This window comes from Podarcis cretensis (assembly GCF_951804945.1).
Source record: "Podarcis cretensis genome assembly, chromosome: 6".
Taxonomy (NCBI): Eukaryota; Metazoa; Chordata; class Lepidosauria; order Squamata; family Lacertidae; genus Podarcis; species Podarcis cretensis.
Genome location: NC_137175.1, coordinates 35,521,548 through 35,543,623, shown reverse-complemented (window position 1 = coordinate 35,543,623; position 22,076 = coordinate 35,521,548). Strand labels below are relative to the sequence as shown.

The window sequence follows — 22,076 nt, the reverse complement described above, 5'->3', positions numbered from 1 at the left end:
ATTGAGCAAACAGTTATGTTGATACCAATGGAGAGCATTCAACTAACATGTCCCGTCAGGACAAGAATTGCTCTGGAGGGTTGGGGGAATGCCTAGATCAGATTTAGGGGGCGTGGGGTGGGAGGAGGGGGACAAAACATTCTACTGCACAAGCAGAAATCCTTGGGCTGATGAACATTCACGTAGCACTACGCTGGATACGGTGTATCACTGATGGACTCAAGGTTCGTGAAAGCGTAAAAATTAAGCATATTACAGTGGTGCCTCGCAAGACGAAATTAATCCGTTCCATGAGGCTCTTCGTATAGCGGTTTTTTTGTCTTGCGAAGCAAGCCCATTGACAGCTTAGCGGATTAGCGCTATTAGCGGTTTAGCGGCTTTTAGTGGATCAGCTGATAAGCGGCTTAGGGCTTAGGAAAAGGGGGGGAAAGGAGGAAAAACCCCGCAGGAACTCGCAAGACATTTTCGTCTTGCGAAGCAAGCCCATAGGGAAATTCATTTTGCGAAGCGCCTCCAAAACGGAAAACCCTTTCGTCTAGCGGGTTTTCCGTCTTGCGAGGCATTCGTCTTGCGGGGCACCACTGTATCTTAAATGAATACGTCATCCCAGAACACACCACTACTCCTCACTAATATGGTGTAATAACTGGGGCACCACCATCCCTTACATTTCCTCCTGAGGTTTTCTCAGATCTCACCTCTTCAATGGGCAGGTCCTGGAGCTGAGTTAAGGAGCAGGAGAGGATGCCAATAAGGAAAGGGGTAGGTGAGCAGACAATGTCTATCATAGAATCTGGCAGGACAGGGATATAAGTGTGTTGCCAGGTGAACGGGTAGAGTGCTGCAACCACAGCATGACCACATTTGGACAAGGTGCTAAGTGAGGGAAATAAAACACAAAAGCATTAGTCAGTATATGAAGTCCCTGATTGATGAAAAGCATCCCTAATTTAGAGAAATTCATTTAGTACGGGTAAAGGCTAAAATGTGATGTATGTAATGGTCCCATGCAAGAGAAAATATGTGAAACTTTTGGAACGGTACCACTGCAAAATAGAGGTAGTTAACTGCGAGAATGAATGCTGTCCCATAATAAATACTCCCTGGTTCCAGAAAGTCAGAATCTTAGCGGGAAAGAATACAGGCTTTTCCATGGTATGAAAGTCTTCTAAGTGCAATTCGTTTTTTATGGAGGAAAATTCACACATGCTATCTCTCACCACAATTATGAAGTTGTACAGTTCCAAGATGACTGTGTAATGCACTTTTCCCAAGTACGAAGAAGCATAGGAATATAGGAAGCTGCTTTATACCAAGTCAGACGATTGGTCCATCTAGCTAAGCATTGCCTGCACTGACTGGCAGTGGCTCTCCAGCATTTCAGACAAGATTGGAGATGGCAGGGATTGAACCTGGGACCTTCTGCATGCAAAGCAGGTGATCAACTGCTGATCTACAGCCCTTCCCCAGCTGGCCCTGCAATTCCAGATTTTGGTGTCAGGTTCCATGCAAGCTACACCTTATGTAAAGGTAGACCAATAGTCTTTTCCCCCAGTAATTCATGAATATCTGCTTCACGTTTCCAGATTTTGCATTTTATGGTGGCTGAATTTGGATGATGATGATGATAGTCTATATATGCATTAACAAGAAAAGTTGCAATGATTTTGTGCCATGAAAGGTTCAGAAAGGGCGGGGGGAAACACATGCACACAAAGATCTTGCCAAGCCAGGCAGGGGACTTGTCATTTCAGTCTCACCTCAAATTGTCAGCAACAAAGATCACCCTCCTTTCCAGCAGGAGAGAAGCGCAGACTTGGATCAGATGAGAGACGCTGAGGCACTTAAACAGGCATTCAAAGTCGACATGTTCCAGACGCGAGTCCAGGGGACGGCAAAGCTCAATTACCTGAGAGCAGACAATTGTAAATGAGTTATGGACAAGAACTGAGCTATTTTGTTGTTGTGTTCTCTCTTGAAACCCAAAATGTTGAGGTGGTACAGTGGTACCTTGGTTGTCGAACTTAATCCGTTCTGGGAGTCCATTCAACTCCCGGAACGGTTCGAAAACCAAGGCACAGCTTCCGATTGGCTGCAGGAGCTTCCTGCACCCAATCGGAAGCCACGGAAGGTGCACCAGACGTTCAGCTTCTCAAAAATGTTCACAAACCAGAACACTCACTCCCAGGTTTGTGGTGTTCGGGAGCCAGAACATTCGAGTACCAAGGCGTCTGACAACCAAGGTACGACTGTATTCAATTAAATAATTATAGGAGCAGAATGGCGTCCTCTTCTCCCTCCACACATGCACTATGCTATCCCCAAATCTGATACGAGGGTTGGGGGAACCCCCAGAACAGATTTAAAGGGGTGCACAAAGGGGAAGGGAAGTCCCACTGTGCAAATGGAAGTCGTTCCGCTCATGCATTTACTTAGGTGTGTGCTCCTAGACTTGGCAAGCTCTGAATTGTGTCCCAAAAGGACAGATAAAGGATGCCAGCAACTCATCAACCCTCTGGAAATTGCTTTATGACTTGCACATTCTGGGCAGTGAAACAAGCCTTCCCCCAGGTTCCTACTGCAATCATGGTGATCATTCCTCACGCCTTTGCTAGGCAACAATGCCTTTTGCCATTACCTCATTTCCTGCTCCCGGCAGGAAACTCTTCACAGTGATAGTGCGCCCAGGAGCAGGGAACGGTGCCTCCATGACACTGCGCATGAATGGGTGCACCAGGGCTGGGGACATCTCACGCCTCTTCTCCACTTCATCCAATATCTGCATGAGAAGAATTTACTGTTACAAGACTGGTTCTTCCTGGCCGCAACACAAGTGAGAAGCAGCTGGATAGCTCAGCTGGTTATAGTGTAATGCTTAGAGCACCAAGATTGCAGTTTTGATCCCCACAAGGGACAGTTCCACATTCCTGCATCACAGGGGGTTGGACTAGATTATTCTCAGGATCCCTTCCAACTCTATGATTCTATGAAAGCAGAAATGATTGACACTTCAGCTGATGTCCTCTCGTAAGATGTGCTGTGTTATTAGCACATGATATAAAGGCACATTCATTTCCCTCCCCCAGCACAGATGTGCCCTTCATTGTAATGGCACAACCATCCAGAGAAACCAGTTTTCCAAGTTAATTCACCAGAAAAGTTAGTAAGTGAGTAAGTCACCGTGTCACCAAGTGGGCGGACCCCACCCACCCAGGACACACCCCTAGATGCACACACCCCCAATTCCACCTTCCTCACATTCAATTTCTCATTCCTTCACCTCCCCTAGCTCATTGTGAGCCACTTTCAAAGTTTGTTGTCAGCATTCTTCCAGACTCCAGCCGCCTACGCTTCCTTCACAATACTTTGTTAAGTCGCGTACAGTGGTGCCCCGCAAGACGAACGCCTCGGAAGACGAAAAACCCGCTAGACAAAAGGGTTTTCCGTTTTGGAGGCGCTTCGCAAAACGAATTTCTCTATGGGCTTGCTTCGCAAGACGAAATGTCTTGCGAGTTTTTCCGACTTTTTTTTCCTTTCCCCCCCCCCTTTTTCTAAGCCGCTAAGCTGCTTATCAGCTGATCCGCTAAGCTGATAAGCCGCTAAAAGCCGCTAAGCCGCTAATAGCGCTAATCCGCTAAGCCGTCAATGGGCTTGCTTCGCAAGACGAAAAAACGGCTAGACGAAGAGAATCGCGGAATGGATTCTTTTCGTCTTGCAAGGCACCACTGTAATTGCATATTTAAATGCGCACACAACCCATTTGTTTTCCATGGCTGTCTCTTTCACTTTTCTAAGTGGCGGCTAGTGTGCGTGGAGTAATACTGATCATGTAATGAGATCTGAGATCTTACTGTATGTTACACTGGGCATCTCAAGACAAATGAGGCGGAGGCAGTTTTACCCTGGGGCCAAAGCAGATCCAGTTCAACCCCCTAATCCTACAAAAAACAATGAGTGTGCATTTCCTCCTTGCTCATGAATTCACACCTAAAATCCATCAATATGGTGCATGGAGGATGTAAATGGTTCAAAGAGAAGGCCAAAAGATGCTTCAAATTGAAATGCTATTAAATGTTAATGTTCAGTTATACATTCCTTTATATGACTGATTGCAGAGAGCAGTTAACAGTTTTTCGAAGAGAAACGGAAGAACTGCCTTGCTGGATGAGACCAATGGCCCATCTTTCTCTCACGGGGCTCAACCAGATGCCTGTGAGAAGCCCACAAACGAAACATGAGCACAACAGCACTTTCCCCACCTTTGATTCCCAGGAACCGGCATTCAGAGATATACTGCCTCTGACACTGGAGGCAGAACATAGCCATTATGGTTAGTTGCCTATGGGAAGTCCAAAAGGAGCTGCTGGCAAACAATCAGGATGCCTTGTGCAAATCTCACAGATCAGTTTGGCAATGCCACAGCAACTACGTATAATGAAGGAGGACGTGAATCAGAGTTCTGGTTTTGACCTATAAAGTCTTAAATGGCTCAGGGCTGCAGTGCCTCGAGGACCGCCTGTCCCCTTATGAACTGACCCAGACCCTGAGATCACCATCTGAGACCCTTCTTTGTGCGCTTCCTCCGCAAGAGGTCCAGAGGGTGGCAGCACAAGAACAGGCCTTTTCTGCAGTGGCTCCCCATGTGTGGAATGCTCTTTCCTGGGGGGTTCGCCTGGCGCCTTCATTATGTCTCTTTAGGCACCAGGCAAAAACGTTTCCCTATAACCAGGCCCATAACATTCTATGTCCTTTAAAACGTGTCCTTTAAAATTTGTTTTGTTTTGTTATGTATTTTGTGTTCTCATGTTGTACTTTTATGTTGTGATCTTCAGATGAAGGGCAGTATACAAATTTAATATTTGAAAATGAAATGAATGACAAGCAACAAGCATTCTAGGGAGTGGACAGCTGTTATGTGATGAAGTCTCTTCAGAATACATTACAAACCACGTTGAACGAATTATTGTCATTTTGCCAGTCTGCAGCCAGCAAGGCAGTTTTCTCTGCAGTCTTCATCAAAGCACTACCCTTCTCTTCCAGTAAGAAGGGAACTGAAAGCTTGTTTCTTAAGAGCTTCTTTAAATCAAGAGACCACAACTCTGGGGGCTGGGGAAAGCGGGGTTGGCTTTGGATTAACCTTTACTGGTGCTGATTCTGCTTCCACCCCACTAAAGGTGCATTAAGATCCAACCCTTCCCCTCATTTCCTTTACTACAGGGCTGGGGAGACTGTAGCCCTGCAGATGCTGCTGGACTACAGCTCCCATCATCCCTGGCCTGGCCCTGCTGGCTGGAGCAGATGGAGTGCAACTAACTGCTGTAGAGCCACAGGCTCCCCACCCTGGTCGGAAGTGCCGTAAAAATATGTGCCATCCCAACAACCAACAGCAACCCTAGAAAGGCATTTTACCACTTTCTCTATGAGGTCCAGGGCAACCCACTCACCTTAGAGAAAAGGTTGAAGCAGCCGAGGCGACTCACCATGCAGTATACCTCAGGCAGTCGTTTGCCTTTCCCTTCTGGCTAAAAAGGTGACAAGAGCAGACCTTTAGGTGCAAAGCAGTGGAACATGCAAGAAGGCCAGACTGCTAAAGATCTCTCACCCTACTGTCACCTGAGCACCCCTGGTTTCAGCTTCTAAATAGTGCATCTTCCCTCCACCCTCCTTTTCCTTCAATATGCCAGCCTTAAAAATTATTTGAAGCTGCTCAGGCATATAGCCTGCTAGCCACTGCAGTGGCACTCAAAGCCAATCGGTCCACAGGACTGTGGACATGCACTCATCCTTCACCTGCAGCTGCAGAGCTTTCATGCTAGCATCCAAGACAGGGAGCTACTTACCAGGAGCTTCTTGCAATATCCGAACCAGCGGCTGCCATCCTCACCAGTCAGCACAAAGGAAAACGTTTCGCTGGGAAAGAGAGAAAAAAGTAGATTGCCATGTTTACTGAGTGAGCACAGCAGAAGTTAGCCTACGCTGCAGAGGGCCCCATCTTCACAACGTGAATTTCACTGCTGGGCAAAAATGACACAGCGCTTGTCCAGTTCCTAAATCTGTTTACAGCAGATATTTCATCAGTGTGCTGCCTTCCAAGATCTCCACCCACCCAGAAATGACCAGAACTGGCTGCCAAGAGATTACCTCCTTATCCCACTCTTGTTTGCAAGGGTCCCACTGGGGTAGGTAAGCAGTTCATGGTCAGCAATATCTAGGTCACTGCGACACTGCAGTGAATTGGGGGGGAAAGTGGGCAGAAAGTAACAAGCAAATAAAAAGATTGCTAAAGATTGTAGTTTTCAAGGTAGGGTATCTTTTAAAATAAAATTAAAAATCAAATCAATTTCTTCAACTAGCCAAAAGGACACGCTTCCTAACGCATCTCAGTCTGAGAGCTGCAAAACCACGTGAAAGGGGAGACATGTTGCCCTTACCAAGGGCAACCAACCCCACCCCTCAATGCTAATCACTTCTACTCCCAGGGTCACTATTCAGCCCTCAACAAGAGATAGCCTAAGAGATGGAAAACCTCCCAAGCAGCAGCAAGGGACCTCGGGCCTGCAAGACCATTTCCCATAAGTCATGCCCAACACCTGTTGTCATCATTTGTTTCTGTACTTGAACAATTTGTATACAGTGGTGCCTCGCAAGACGAAAAGAATCCGTTCCGCGATTCTCTTCGTCTAGCGGTTTTTTCGTCTTGCGAAGCAAGCCCATTGACGGCTTAGCGGATTAGCGCTATTAGTGGCTTAGCGGCTTTTAGCGGCTTTTAGCGGCTTATCAGCTTAGCGGATCAGCTGATAAGCGGCTTAGCAGCTTAGAAAAAGGGGGGAAAGGGGGGGAAAGTCGGAAAAACTCGCAAGACATTTCGTCTTGCGAAGCAAGCCCATAGGGAAATTCGTTTTGCGAAGTGCCTTCAAAACGGAAAACCCTTTCGTCTAGCGGGTTTTCCGTCTTGCGAGGCGTTCGTCTTGCGGGGGACCACTGTACCACTTAATCAGTCATCTCCAAGTGGTCGGTGTACAGGAGACCCAATGCAATAAGACTAAGAATGTGTTAAATTTGTAATATCAGAATTCAGTTTAGAAGCCTGCTGGAAATGAAGAAAAGGGGCTTCATTAAGCACTGGAAGTTCAAGAGGAAGTGACATCGGGCATGGGGCGGTTTCCTGCCGAAAGGATGGATTGTAAGGTGCTGCTGACCTACTGATCATAGGCGCCTCTAAACCCCTGTGCCTTTGCAAACTGATTTCAAATCTCCTGGGCAAAGGAATTGGGGTGTGAAGGCATCAACAATAAGCCTGCTGTGCTTTGGCCATGCTGGCAATGAAAATGCCATGCCTGATGTCATGGTGACATTGGGTAATTGACAGTTTGGTAGCCACACCGATCTGTCAAAATGCCACACAAGGGTTAGAGGAGGTCAGACCCAGGCCCACTAGCTAGGTCCAGTTCCCCACTGCTGCTCCCAAGTAATCCAGTTCTTAGCCTAGATCCTCGCTAAATAAAAACAATCCATTTTACAGTCTCTCACCTCTTTGACTCTGATGTCGGGCACCAGTCTTTGGGGTCAGGAAAACAGAATTTGGGGATGACCTTTAGCCTCTCTTCAGTGTCCTTAGACTGCCGAAAGGGGTGGTCAGGCTGCAGAGGGAACACACGCCACGTCACTGAACACAGCCAGGCAAGCAAAGAGTTTCTCTCTGGGTGCAGACATGGGGAACTATCCTCCAAGCACACCAAACACCAGCCCTGCTCCCACATCAATTTTTCATCCTCTCCTCTCCTCCAAGAGCTGCTTTTGACCTGAATACCTTGAAAAGGGTACCCCACTCCCCCAAATAAAAATAAGTTACAATTTTTCAAAGGCAGAGGAACAGTTTCCAGGTATGATCAGATCAATTCTGCAGTAAGAGTATGCAGGTTACTGATTTCCTTCAGAATTCATTAACCAATTTGCAACAAATGTTTCCAAAACAGCGCTGAATTAAAATATCAGAAAACAGAGTGTATAATAATAATAAAAAATAGGCATATTAATATATACATGCCTTGCTATTTCCTGATTAATTTACAGCATGGCCTTCATTGGAAAAAGAACACACCCCTGCCCACTCCAGTCTAGCTTGCTTTACTGTTGAGACTAGTAAAGGCTTTCCAGGAGCTTTGCTTCGCTGCAGACTCCCATGCAAGGGAGTGACTGGCACATTGTTTGGAAACAGCACTATTTTCAGAGCTGGCGATAGCCTGTAATCACTGTGCTCATATTATAATCATTGCCTCGTAATTACTAGGGCAATGTTTCCTGCTGGATCCCAGCCTCAAAGACCCTCCCGTGCAAATCTTGTTAACATCCTACCAAATGTCTCCCAGGCAGAGGGAAGGCTAGCAGACTGGCAGGGCGCCATCCACTTTGTCAGCAGTGGCACAAAGAGAAAACACACACAGGGAGGTCATGGGAGGCGGTGGGATGTTGCTCACTGTGCCTCCTGAGCAATGTAGGCCAACACATCCCCCTCCCTGTTTTTGTTATCAACAGCAACCAGATGAAGTCAGCGCTGCTCTGGGATTACCATTAAAACTCAGTTGCACTTCCTCTCTCTGTCTGTGGGCTGCCCCCAGCAGCTCAGCACTAGAAACTGGTGCATGTTTTGCCCAAACAAAGCTGAGCTTCTTTTCTGGCTCTCTGGCAAAGAGCTGAGCAATCTTCAAGCCCAGATTTTGCACAGGAGCTTGGACACAGCCAGCCAGGTCAGCACTTGGGCATTTCCTCTAGACCACAATCCAGCAGGCAATGTTTCACCCAGAGGACAGAAATACATGTTGCTCCCCAATGCATGTAACATGTAAAGCCCAATGGTTGCTTTTCTTAGGCAGGAGTTTTGGACTGGGAGGGGGATGGAACCAGAGAGGGAGAATTTAACCCTTTCTCTGTCCCCAAGTCAATTCTCCATCCAAGCTGCTTGCATCGCAATACCTCTGTCAGATTCCAGATGTACTTTTGAGGAAGCAAGCATGCATTTTAAACCTCACAGGATATGTATTTTGGAGGTTCAATTTATTTCAGGCAATGTAGGCCATCTTTGAGTGTTTTAGAAATAAAACTGAAAGGTGGGGTTAAAACATCACTTACAGATAGACAGAGATTTATAGAGGTTTATAGGGAAATGGTGTAGTTTGCATCTCCCTCCTGAAGCTGCATTTTTTAAGGAAAAGCAGCTGTTTGACTCTTTTTGCCCATATTTTGCATATGAAAAATGCAAAATATGCTCCACTTCCTGAGGGGCGCTAGGACAAATCCCGATGACTGCCACAAAATCAATCTCAGTCACCCACTGCACTATGGGCCTTTGATAAGTCTCATTCCCTTAAGAGTCACACACAGTGGAATTATTTTAAGAGATACAAAAACGTCAACTAAGGACTCACAAGCTAGTGTATTGGTGCTTCTATTCATCTCAGTGTGTATTATACTGCTATGACAAGAGCAACGGGGCTCATAGTGCATATAATAACATTAAGCTTTGGACAATGGAGACAGATGTCCGCATTGCTATGCCACTCACCTTGCTAGGAAACTGCTGTATAATCTGTGGGGTGTATGTTGCATCTGATGGCTTCTTCTGTAGTGACACCACCACAAAGAGCTCAAAGAGCTGCTGCTCCTGGAACTCGATGAGGTCCCGCTCCAGAGTCTGGTAGTGTGGATTTCTCTTGGACTGAGCCTGTACCTGCAGCAGGCGCTTATGGCGACCTAAGATAGACAAATGAACTCTTAACTGCTAAAGCCTTTTATCCTGAGTGAAGGAAGGGGAGGCAGCAACAGAGAGGAAGAAGGTTGAAGGGTTAGGGGCAGATTAGCCAACATGGTGCCATCCAGTTCTTGCCGAACTCCATCTCCCATCAGTCCTACCCAGCATGGCCAAAGCTCAAGGATTATGGGAGCTGTAGTTGGACACACATTTGGAGGGCAATACATTGACCTGGCCTGGATTAGGGAATTTACTCAAGGTCATGCAGACGGTCAAAGATAAACTTGGGAACAAGGCAAGCTCTGTTCTCCCACATACCAGTAAAGGTTGGGAGGAGCAGTAAGCAAGAGACAGCTTAGTAGCAAATTAGCTACGCTGCCCAATCTGAGGCAAACCATACTAACATCTGAATGCTACAGGGACAGAACACCACAGTAAGCATCCCATTCTGAATGGGATTGGAGCAGTATTCAAAACTGCACCAACTGCAGTGACTTAGGCTTCATGCGGCCTGCATGTAAAAAGTCGCACTTCCTTTATTCCAAACCTTACTGTATTGTCTTCCCTTCCCAACTCTAGCACCTAAGAGAGGGTGCTGATCTGAGTGCCCGCACAAGACAGTTTGCAGGATGGATGGAGACATGACTTGACATTGGTGGGTACTACTGAAGTGTGTCCGTGCTGGGCTACAGGCAAAGCTTTGCAGGCATGGAGAGCAGGAAATGCTGGTGTGTCCAGAGCCACCGGTGCCAGCTAGAGCAGATGAGTCATGACACAGATCCAGTTTGGAGCCTGTTGCTCTAGTTGTTCTTCCTCCAGTGCTTATATGCAAGCCTGGGATAAAGGGCCAAACTCATTATGTATAATCTCACTCCTTTTTTCCCAGCAAAGGGCGTTTCACAATCTTGCAGGACCATACAGAGTACAGAAATGAATGGGCTAAAGAGGCGACACTGGAGATGCCTTTGGGAGGGGCGTGTGACCAGCCTCTTAATATTTTTTACCACAAGAAGTTCAGTGACTACTTCGTAGCACCCAGGAACTGGAGAGAAGCAGCCTCTGCAGCATCTAGATGCCCTAACTCTAACCTTTTTCTTTACGGATATCTTCTCTTCACCTTTGGAAAAGGACACAACTGCTTTGGATGGAATCTACCGTATTTTTTGCACCATAACACTCACTTTTTTCCTCCTAGAAAGTAAGGGGAAATGTCTGTGCGTGTTATGGAGCGAATGCCTATGGGTGGCGGGGAGGATCTGCTGCAGTTGTGAGCAGAGTATCCATGGTTCCCCTTCCTTCCCTCCTCCGTGGCTCGCTTTGAAACAGCAAAGCGGGAGAAGGGCCGCTGAGTGGGGAGGAGAGAGGGACAGAGAGCCTGCTTGCTTCAAAGGAGCAAAGCAGGAGAGGAGAGGAGCAAACTCGTGTAAGCGGTACCTGTCCGGTTGGCTCCTTTAAAGTAAGCAGGCTCTCTGTCCCTCTCTCCTCCTCACTCAGCTCGCTAAATAGCATTATTAGCAGCATACTTCTCCACACACCCCATGCGTGCTCCTTGTCCCTTGAGTGCTTTTCCTTCCCTCCCCACTTAAAACGTGGTTACAAAGCACGGATCCACATGGATCCTCAGGATTTTTGCCCTGGGTCACCCCAAATTCACCATCAGATCACATAGCATGTCCATGGCTACATCTTGCACCAAAAAAATCATGCACCCACTGTTGCCTGGGGTCGCAGTGGTGCAAAAACGTGGTTACAAAGCATGGATCCACATGGATCCTCAGGATTTTTACATTGGGCTACTCCAAACTCACTGTCAGATAACATGTCTGTGGCCACAGCATGAACCACAAAAATCATACATCCACTTTTTCGTTTAGAATATTTTTTTTCTTGTTTTCCTCCTCTAAAAACTACGTGCGTGTTATGGTCTGGTGCGTGTTATAGAGCGAAAAATACGGTATTCCCTAAAAGAGTTGGGTTTTTTGAGGGGAAACATCCCTCCTTTGAGTGAACTCATTCCACACTGGCTCATGTGCAGCAACACCCATTCATGCCTGCCATGGGATTACCAGGTTTCTCAGAGGATTCTGGTCCGCTTTCAAGGTTTATGCGGAGCAACAGCTAAGCTTGTTGGGCTTTGCTGTTGCCCTGTAAAAATCAAATGTGCCCTAGAACATGTCAAACAGTCACTAGGGAGAGGCTACCCTTTGCAAGAAAATAGTAATAATGACAGACAGGCTGTCTTTCAAGAAAGCCTTCCATAGTTGCTGATTTTCCCATCTAGCAACTGGAACTCCAGAGTTCATGAGGACACAGTTTGAAAGCTCTAAACATGCCCACTTCCTCCAGATATTTTTTTTCCCTGTCAGTCACCCCAATCCTTTATTCTCTTCACTGGGATCCTAGGCATGAAGTCCTCATGCCAAAGTTTTAGTAGACATAGCTCCCAAGCAAGCTATGCTCTCCCAGGTGCTGGAAGAAATATGCATTCCCTAAGCTCCACAAGCAGCCAGGAATGGGGAACGGGTGGCCCTCCAGTTGTTAATGGTCTACAGCTGCCACCATCCCTGATGGCCGACCTGGCTGGAGGTAACAACATCCAGAAGGCCACAGCTTCCCATCCCTGCTCTAAGCATTCATAGTGAGCCCATTTTGCCACAAACAAATGGTCAATATTCCAAATACTCAAATGGTTCACAGAAGCTATATGCATTCTGGCCATTTCTAGTAAATATACCAGCAGGTGATCCAGCAGCTATAATTATGCCCCATGAGCTGGCTCAGCCCTTGTGACTCACTCACTTTTTGGCAGATTCTCTGGTTCACTGTCATACCCATTGGTTTCACCTGAAACGATAGAGAATTTCCATCAGAATTTGCCAGCTGGGTGGGAATAGGAAATGCTGGAAGGCAATTGACGCGCTGATGACCCATCATGGGCCTAAGGGCACCAAAAGCTGGGCACAGGTGCAACATCTGGCAAAAGCATCTGCTGCCACACACACTCCAAGTGTTAAACAAAGCAAATAAAACTCATCATATGGTTTCGAGGAGGCATCTTCCATGTTGTGCAATGTAAGGAAGCATCACCATAAATTGTTTAGCACTGCTAGGCAACTTGACAATGCTGATTTGCAAAATGCAGGTCACACAAAGAACACATGGCTCTTTACTAGGCAGTTCAGCACATGCCAGGAAGAAAAGTCGCATAGAAAAACGTAGTAGCACAGTTTTTGAAAAACCAGGGACTACTTTATTCTTCTGCAATTTTAGTACAGAACCTTCTACATTATCCTAAAGTCATTAGAGGAAGGGCAGGATAAAAAAGGAGTAAGCACATATTAAACATAATCAATACTCAAGAGTTGGCAATTACATGCTTATCCCCACCAATGTTTGGATATCTGACTAGTAGAACTTTACATAACTCAAAATCTATACCTCTGGCTGGAGAAACTTCTTTTCCTGTCTGGGCCACCAACTTCACCCTCTTCTTCCCTCGTTTGGAGTCAAAGATTTCCTGAATCTTCAACACAAGCTGAAACCCAAAAAACAAAGTGGAAATCAAGAGGGGCCACGTGTCTCCCAAATATCCAGACATGGACTGTAAAAGCTGGCCATTCACAGAGCCATGTTGGAAAATTTTGAGGTGGGCAGCTACCAAACCCATGTCAAGGATGATCTGATCCATCTAGAAGGCAAACTGAATCATCTGGCATCCGGAAGAAACATACAAACGTGTAATTGAAAAGGATAACAAGGGATGTATATGGACACTGGCTATACATGCCATTAGGAGTCCTGACATGGGCCTGATCTTGGGACCAGGTCACAGGGAGAAGTGAAACCTGTGGACCACTAGAGAACTTCCCACAGTACTCTGTAGCATGAAGTGTTTGTTACATCTACAGTCTTGAGCAAAGGCACATTCAACTCCATGCACACAGACCCAAGATTCATAACATAGGTTGGGTTGGCTTTCCAAAGGTGTTCCTATTTCGAGGATCAGAAACATGAAAATCTATATTCATGCTCCATTACAACCATGTTCACCATTCTAGAATCTGATTGCTCATGTGCTACTGCTGAGAGGGAAGCACTGATGCTCTGGCCCCCTCATGCAATACTGCTGGCCGTGATCCAACAATGTCTGGAGGGCCACAGATTCTCAAGGAAATGGCACCAAGGGACCTCCCTTGCCAGGACTGAGGAACAGTTTGGTCCTGGAAATGAAGGGAAGGACTGACGCTTCAAATATAAGAGAGGGGAACATAGTTCCATATCTGGAGGCAGGCAGGCACTTAGCTACTGGGTGCCCCTTTTTTGAGTTACCTACTTTATGTTGTAAAAAAAAAAAAACATGCACTAAGAGATGAGTGGTGGTGGCAGCAGCAGCCAAGCCCATCCAGTTCCATGTGTAGTATCAGGTGTCTCAAGCCACAGGCAGACAGAAAGCTCTTTGGCTCAGCATGTCAAGTCATAACCTGCTGGCGCTCTCATCTCCTGCGGAACTGCTTTGCTGCCTGAAAGGCGCGGCACGCAGGCCAAGTTCCCTCTTGCCCGGCTTTAAGAATGCATTCAACATTCCAAGCACAGGCCACAGGGTGGGGACCAGTCGTTCCCATCACCACCAGCAATGCACAAGTGCAAGAGGCAAGCGCCAGGTAAATCCGCTCACAGTCCCAACCCTTTCCCTGACCTCGGCAACCCAAGCAGGGTCAGGCGGGCAGAGGAAGAAGGAACCGCAGCAGCAATCTGCTCGGCTGTTCCTGGGCCAGGGCGGTGCACAATGGCGTGCAGCACAACCCGAGGGCACGGCTGCCCTTTTGCAGGAAGCACTGCACTTCCTCCATCCATTTCCTCCTGCCTCTCTTCCGCTCCTGCAGAGTTTTCCCAGCCTTGATCTTAATCCGAGAGCTACTTCGCACTTTGAAATGGTAGCCCGGTTACACTGGTGTTTGTTGAGACAAAACATGCAAAATGCCAGAGGGGAGAAGGGGGTGGGTGTGTGCATGCCAGGTAGCTGAGACTTTCCACAGCTTTTTGCCACGGAAACACTGTGATTTGGAAATGTGTTTCCCCACCCCACACGTTCTAAGCCAGCTGCCACAAACTCTGGCAGTCACAGGGCTGTCACATTTGTCAGCAGCTTCAAGAACCCAGGAAAAGTGGTTGAGAGCTGCAGATATGGCGTCAGGATGCTGGAACGTAGCACATGCTTCTCTGGTGGGGTTGACCAAGATTCTTTGCCACAGTGTGTTTGGGCATCACTCCAGCAATCTTGTGAGTTCAGAGTGAGAGAACAACATGCATTTTCCCTGTCAGTAAATTACTCCTTTACGTTTGGAGGCTGTTTAGGGGTCTTTGTCTGACAAAGGGCACTCATGTGGGACATTTCATCATTCCTCTTGGCACAACGTTTATAATCATCTTTGCACACTCCAAGAAATGCTGATGTGTAACACTTGGAAAAGGCAACAAGTCTGGCCTGGGGAATATGCTAGCCTTGCCTCCTCCTACCCCCAATTCCCTCTGCCACAGAAGAAAGAGATTTCTACTAGGCTGCGTGGGCTGGCTCAGTCCTTTAGCCTAAAGTAGATGCCAGAATTGGGAGCTTTTATTGCTCAGGTCCCTAGCTAGACAACAATATCTGAAACACATCTTTTTTTGCAATGCTTTCTTACTGTAGGGTTATCAAGAGAACTGGTGTGTGTTGTGCACTGATTTTTTAAAAATACAGATGTATGCGAGGTGATATAAAAAGACCCCTAGCTGGACAGGAGTCCAATTTCTCCAGTGCGTAGGCAGCATCAGAAGCGAATCTTAGTTTGCCGACTACACCAGTCATGCATCTCTGTTACTCACTCACCCACGGGAGGGAGCGGCAGGAAACACATCAGGAAAATGATATTCAAGTTTTATGGAACTGTCTCATTCCTAATAAACTGCTCAGCAGCTTTAAGCCACAAAACACTTTGGAGGTTAAAATGTTAAATCCGGAGTAAGCCACTCCAGAGGAATAAGCTACACGAGTCTAGGCAGAATAAAATGAACTCAGGGTCATATATTGAGCCTTTACAAGCAGCACTGATCACTTGTTTAAAATCAGAATTAAACTTCCAAAGTGAATGGGGGTTAGCTGTGTATTAACTGCACGTTGCCACATACTGCCTGTGCCCACTTGCTAATCAGCCTGAATAGCTGTCTATGCACAGCAGGACAGCAGCATCCAAATAAACAAAGGAGTGAAATTAATTCAGGCATGGGCTTCCACAAGGAGGACTAGCTAGCTGAATCTTGCACCTAGGTTTGAACTAGGTTCAAATCACTGCTCAGCATTGCTGCAGAGGAAGGGTGAAGATCTCCTCGTGCTCAGGACCATTCCCAAAGCTGAGTGGTGTGGTGCATGAGCAGGGAAAGAAAGAAAAGACTCTAGTTCCTCTTGCTGCTTTCCCCCTGGGGGGGGAACCCCTCAAAGTTTTGAATCGTGCTTCCTCACCCGAGGTAGATTCTTCCTCTTCCTGCTTCCAGCCTCGCCTGCTTTGAAGAACTTCCACTCGGTCAGCGTAACAGGTAGAGTTGTGTCCTTTGGCAGCCTCCCACGCAGGCAGATCCTTGTGGTCTTTAGCTCCAAGGTTTTGCGGTGAAGGAAGTGTGGCTTCGGGGGTAGCTGCACAAAACCAAAAATAAAATAAAAACATGGTTGAGAGTGAAAAGGTTTCACTAGGAAAGTGATTCCCACTAAGCTGGATGTGGGCAGACACCAATAATGAACAAGAATTCTGCAAACAGGCTGCCTGCTTTTTATGGTAGTGACAATGAAGTAGAAGTGTCTAACAGGCATGGGAACAATCCCTGGTTTGGAGAAGAGCACAGGCCGAAAAGTCCCCTTAGTTGAGCAGTGGGGAAATCTAATTAGGCCTGCCTCCTCTCCCACCGCCTGCCCAATTCTCCCAATTTACACACCTGTGCATTTAGCAGTTGTTTAGCTTAGTGACTGTCCTCTTCCCCTAAAATCATTTGGGGGCAAAATAGCAGCTAACACAATCTCCCTGCTTTGTCACTGGAGAAGCAGGGGGTGGGTGTCATTTCAAGTCAGTTATAATGGGAACCAAGGACACAGGCTTTAAGTGCCTGCCAACACCTTTTCTTGGCTCCTCAAAAGTTGTTGGAACTCCAATCAGCCCCAGCCAGCAAGACCAACACCTCAGGGCTGGAGGGCCACAGGATGGGAAAGGCTAGCATTGTGAATGCGCCTCAGGCTCATTCCTTCACAAGTGGGAGGGATGAAGAGGAAGCGTCAGCTTTCAGTCTTGAACAAATGCACTTCCCTATTTTATAGGTGGTAAAAGCACAATGAGTAGGAGGTCTGAAAAGGGAAGCATGCACAGGTGCACATGTTTAGGCAACAAAGTGCCTCCCCTGCACTGCTACAGTGCTCCCTGTGGTGCTGTAGATACTGGGCATATGGCTTGATCCCCAGGCAGCACAAGCTCCCCTCCACAAAAGAGTACCCTAGTGCATGTGGTGTGGAGGTATGCTCTTAACCCACAGATCGTGAATGCGCTTCAGCATGCATGCACAAATTTTCCCCTTCCTCTTTTGTTCCCTGCATGGAGAGTGCAGAGTATTGTCTTCGGACAAGGAGAGATCAAGCTAATGCTAACACAGCATAGCGAAGCAGCATTTTACTCTCTAATGGTGAATTCACAGACGTGCAATCTTCAGTTGATAACTGCCAACAATGGTGAAAGCCACAGTGTCACAGGTTTGCCATCAGCCCAAACACACAAAACTTTTCAGTGGAAGCAGTTCAAACACTTAGCTCAATGCCACTGAGTCTGTGCATGTCTGAACTTATTCCATCTTAGTCAGCTGAATTCCTGTGGGGTGCAGGGACAAAATCCAGCCTTAGGTGGGGATGCAGAGAACAGACATTGAGAAATGAGCCTTCACCTTGGGAGGCTTGATGGTGCTCCGGGCAGGAGGCAGCTTCCAAGTAGAGGGGATCCTCCATAGAGGCTTCACTTTGATATCTTCATACAGGTTCTCCTTAGCAGGATCTAGGAAAAAGGAGTATCGTGAAGGAGAGAGGCAGAATACCAACATGCTTGCAACAACAAAAGGCACAAACCGGGACCATGTCTACAGCAGAGGAGCGGAACCTCTGGCCCAAAAGCCACTCCTGGCCCACCAGGGGTTCCAATTCAGCCCACAAGGACCATTTTCCAAAACCACAGCCACCTGTCCATCAGCTGATGGGCAGGGGGTGAATTCTACCTTGTTCTGCTACACGAGCAAGTAGCAGGGAACTCATGCACAGAGCCTGTGGCTGCAGATAGCAGGTTTCAGCTCACCACCACTGATGGGGGGGCGGGTTCAGTCCTGCTGTGGAGCTGAAGCCCAACCACACAGGCAAAACTTGGCAGGTGGGAGGGACAACCCACCTGTCATTAAGATGTCAAAGGTCATGCACAGGATTTTCTTGGTACAACAGACCAATGCAGCTACTGTTTTGAAAATGATTACTCTCTGGCTTTGGTGTGCTATACACACACACACACACACACACACACACACACAAACCACAAAATAACCACACATACACATCAGAAATCTATCAATTTGTTCTTAGAGAGCTGAGAGGAAAACATCCTTTTCCCAAAGCTTGTACAACCAGGAAAAGGCTATTTCTATTTCTATTTCTTTATTTGATAGTTATTTCTATCAAATAAAATGTGGCCCTTCAAATTGTTCTGAAACTACACAGAAATGGGGTGGGGGAGAAGAGACACTTAAAAAGAAAACAGGAAAAATAAGGAGGAAATGAACAGGACTGAAGGAACTCTGATACGATGGAAGAATGGGGCAGCTTGAGCAGGTTTGGGGGCTGCATAAAATGACATTAGGGCCCATAGGGTGCCTACTTGTGAACTAATAGAAAGGAAACGGGGAGGAAGAAAGCACAAAGCAGCAGGATGCTCTGCAAATCCCCACACCCGCTTCTCTTCAATTTGCTGTTTTGCAGAAGAAGTGGTATTTGATATCACTCCACAAACAGGCATCTATAAACATGTTCAACAGGTCAGCTCCAAACTAGTACAATTCATTTCCTCCAAGTGAACTTTGCAACATACCAATAATGTCCTCATAGAGGTTGTCCTCCGATTGCGTGCAATAGAGGCGGACATTTGTGGTGCCATTCAATTCTTCATGGAGCTTTTGGTACTCCATGGCTGCTAGCCGGTTTCGGTAACCTTGGATGTCCTCAAATTCGAAGGACTTTCTGCAAACAAAGCATAGTTGCCTTATCATCACACAAGCCTCACAAGCAATAACTTGCCCATCTCCTATGTTTTGTTAAAGGGCTGCTGCCCCTGTCTAGAGCTGACCGAAATGTTTGTTTTCCTTTTGGAGAATTTTCAGCATAAAACTGCTCTTTTAGAAAAAGTAGTATTATGCAGCTCTGTCTTCAGTTCTTCTCCATTCAGAACGTATAAAGACAACAGAAAGGGGTGAGATCATTTTTAACATAATTTCTCTCAGAAATTGTTTTTCATACCTTAAGGCAGTGATGGGGAAACCTGTTCCTGCCCCAGGAGTTGCTGGACTCCCATCAGCCCCAGCCAGCATGGCCAGTGGGCAGGCATGATGGGAGTTGTAGTCCAACATACATCTACATTTGAACATATGGGTTGTAAGAGTCAATTTCATTTAGACAACTATTTAGACTGATTATATTAATGTGGGACGCAGGTGGCGCTGTGGGTTAAAGCCTCAGCGCCTAGGGCTTGCCGATCAAAAGGTCGGCGGTTCGAATCCCTGCGGCGGGGTGCGCTCCCGCTGCTCGGTCCCAGCGCCTGCCAACCTAGCAGTTCGAAAGCACCTCCGGGTGCAAGTAGATAAATAGGGACCGCTTACCAGCGGGAAGGTAAACGGCGTTTCCGTGTGCGGCTCTGGCTCTGGCTCTGGCTCTGGCCAGAGCAGCGATGTCACGCTGGCCACGTGACCCGGAAGTGTCTCCGGACAGTGCTGGCCCCTGGCCTCTTAAGTGAGATGGGCGCACAACCCCAGAGTCTGTCAAGACTGGCCCGTACGGGTACCTTTACCTTTACCTTTATATTAATGTATACTAAAACAAGAATGATGAAATACTCTGTGATGGGATGATGAGCTGCTTGTGCGTAAAAGCTTAGTCCCTCAGAGTTTGCTCAGCTTAGCAAGACTCTGTCTTTAGCGGAGCCCTTAAGCGTGGCTCCCTCAATCGCTGGCAGAATCCGACAGTGGGCGTTTACAGAATCTACTCCAGCATAAAAGCTCCTTGACGGAAACGCGTCGTCTGGATTCTCGGCGCGACAGTTTCCGGCGAGGAGTGGGTGTATCTATGGGAGGACCTGAGACTTCTCCGCTGTTATCGCTGGAAGATTCCCTGAGCCATTCCTTCGTTTCTCTCTCTCTCTGATCTCCCACTCTCCCCCTGCTGGTGCCTTCCTCCGCTGCTGAGTCTCTCCTGACTTCTGAGAGACCCTCCACCTCCTGCCTTTCCGATGGCAGTTCCCTGACATACTCTTACGGTGAAAAGTCATCTGGAAATTTATTTTTGTTTTTTTAATCTACCCCCCCCCATTTTTTCTGTTACAATTGCAAATAGAAATATTGAAAGATGGGGAGAGAACCTTTCTGATTTCCTGATCATGGAAGAATGAATGGGGGGAACTGAGAGAAGAGTATGCTTAGCTGTTCCCTAAGATGGGGAAAACCACAATGATTAGGAACAGGACTTGCTACAATGAGCAATATCCACCACGGAGCGGGTGGTGCTGCAGTCCAAACCACTGGGCTTCATGGGCTTGCTAATTGGAAGGTTGATGGTTTGAATCCGTGTGACAGGGTGAGCGCCCGTTGCTCTGTCTCAGCTTCCGCCAACCTAGCAGTTCAAAAGCATGCCAGTGCAAGTAGATAAATAGGTACCACTCTAGCGGGAAGGTAAACGGCATTTCTGTGTGCTCTGGCCTCTATCATGGTGTTACGTTGCACCAGAAGCGGTTTAGTCATGCTGGCCACATGACCCAGAAGGCTGTCTGTGGACAAAAGCCAGCTCCCTAAGCCTGAAAGCGAGATGAGCGCTGCAACCCCATAGTCGCCTTTGACTGGACTTTAACCATCCAGGGGTCCTTTACCTTTACCTACTTGCATAAGAGGAGCCAGAGAAATCAACCTGGCACCCACCTCTTGGATCTGCTTCGGATTCCTCTGCTGACCACTCTCTGCCCAGTGTCATGGGAGGTTGAGGCAGGACAGCCACCATTAGACTGATGTTCTGGCGCCTTCCTCTCGGCATAGCCTCCATTAGGGCAATCTGTGTGGTCCTTATCAGACAGGTATCGGAAAGTCCTTCGTGGTTTGGGTACCGGATTGATGGCTGGCCGCCTCTCCTGACCTTCAACGTCACAGTAGATGTTCTCCAAGCTCTTTGTCGGAGCCAGGTTCAGCTCCTTCTCTGTTGAGCCACAGCTTTCCCGCTTTCTTTTCAGGTCCAAAGCCAGAGCGAGGACTTGGTCAGGAGGAAGGGCTTCTATCTGTTTCCACAGCTCCCGTGAGGTGTAGAAGTTCCCTGGAGGGAGCCTCTCCCCCTGCCAGTCCGCCTCATCCTCTCCTTCAGATATAGCACCATTGGGGAGCTGCTCAACCAAGGGGCTCTCTGGAGCCTCTTGGAGCCTCTCCTCTTCCTCCTCAGTCACACAGCAGAGGCGAGAGTTTTCCCGGAAATCTAAGCCAAGGCTCTGAATGTTTGCTAGTCCTTCTGAATGCCTGCTGTGCCCAAGTCCCACCGTCTGTCTCCTGCTCTCTTGACCATACTTGACCCCAAAGTCCTGGGGCTTCTGTCTTTCCTCCTGGCAACCCCCTTGAGTCCGACCCTCCCACTGAGAAATCTTTTGTTTTATGTTCCGGCAGTGGCTACGAGACAGGGTTTGCACAGCAGTGCGGGAAAAGCCAGGATCTGTGCTGCCCGTGGGGTGCATGGCAGGCAACGTAAGTTCACATCACAGCACGTTGCCTCCCAGTTGCAGTAAGTGAGATTTGTAATTCCAGAGTCAAGATGCTGAGGGTTTCCAGTCAAATCCAGTTCGGAAAGTAATCCAACAACTGTGCTAAAAGGGGAAACATATTCTGATGGCACCCTGAAGAAAAAGAGAGAAACGGGACATCCATCAGAAGGGGTGCAAAACGTATGCTTTGGACACAATCAACCATCTTTCAGGTGTCACAAGACACTCTTGGTTTGTTTAAATTACTCCGAGAATCTTTCTGTACATTGCAGGAAACCCAG

General features: G+C 47.5%; 1 protein-coding gene across 1 annotated transcript in view; it reads right to left on the bottom strand.

Annotated features, from left to right (window-relative positions):
* Positions 1-22,076, bottom strand: part of DENND2C (DENN domain containing 2C) — a 59,719-nt gene that overhangs the window by 9,254 nt on the left and 28,389 nt on the right. The window contains exons 2-14 of the mRNA XM_079979071.1: positions 20,975-21,927; positions 18,883-19,031; positions 17,702-17,808; positions 16,245-16,415; positions 13,187-13,283; positions 12,548-12,592; positions 9,563-9,750; positions 7,531-7,640; positions 5,841-5,910; positions 5,445-5,522; positions 2,639-2,779; positions 1,761-1,909; positions 699-876 (exon numbers count right to left, since the gene is read on the bottom strand). Coding sequence (XP_079835197.1) covers positions 699-876; positions 1,761-1,909; positions 2,639-2,779; positions 5,445-5,522; positions 5,841-5,910; positions 7,531-7,640; positions 9,563-9,750; positions 12,548-12,592; positions 13,187-13,283; positions 16,245-16,415; positions 17,702-17,808; positions 18,883-19,031; positions 20,975-21,768 — 2,277 coding nt within the window. The 5' untranslated portion in view covers positions 21,769-21,927. The remainder of the gene's footprint in view (positions 1-698; positions 877-1,760; positions 1,910-2,638; positions 2,780-5,444; positions 5,523-5,840; positions 5,911-7,530; positions 7,641-9,562; positions 9,751-12,547; positions 12,593-13,186; positions 13,284-16,244; positions 16,416-17,701; positions 17,809-18,882; positions 19,032-20,974; positions 21,928-22,076) is intronic.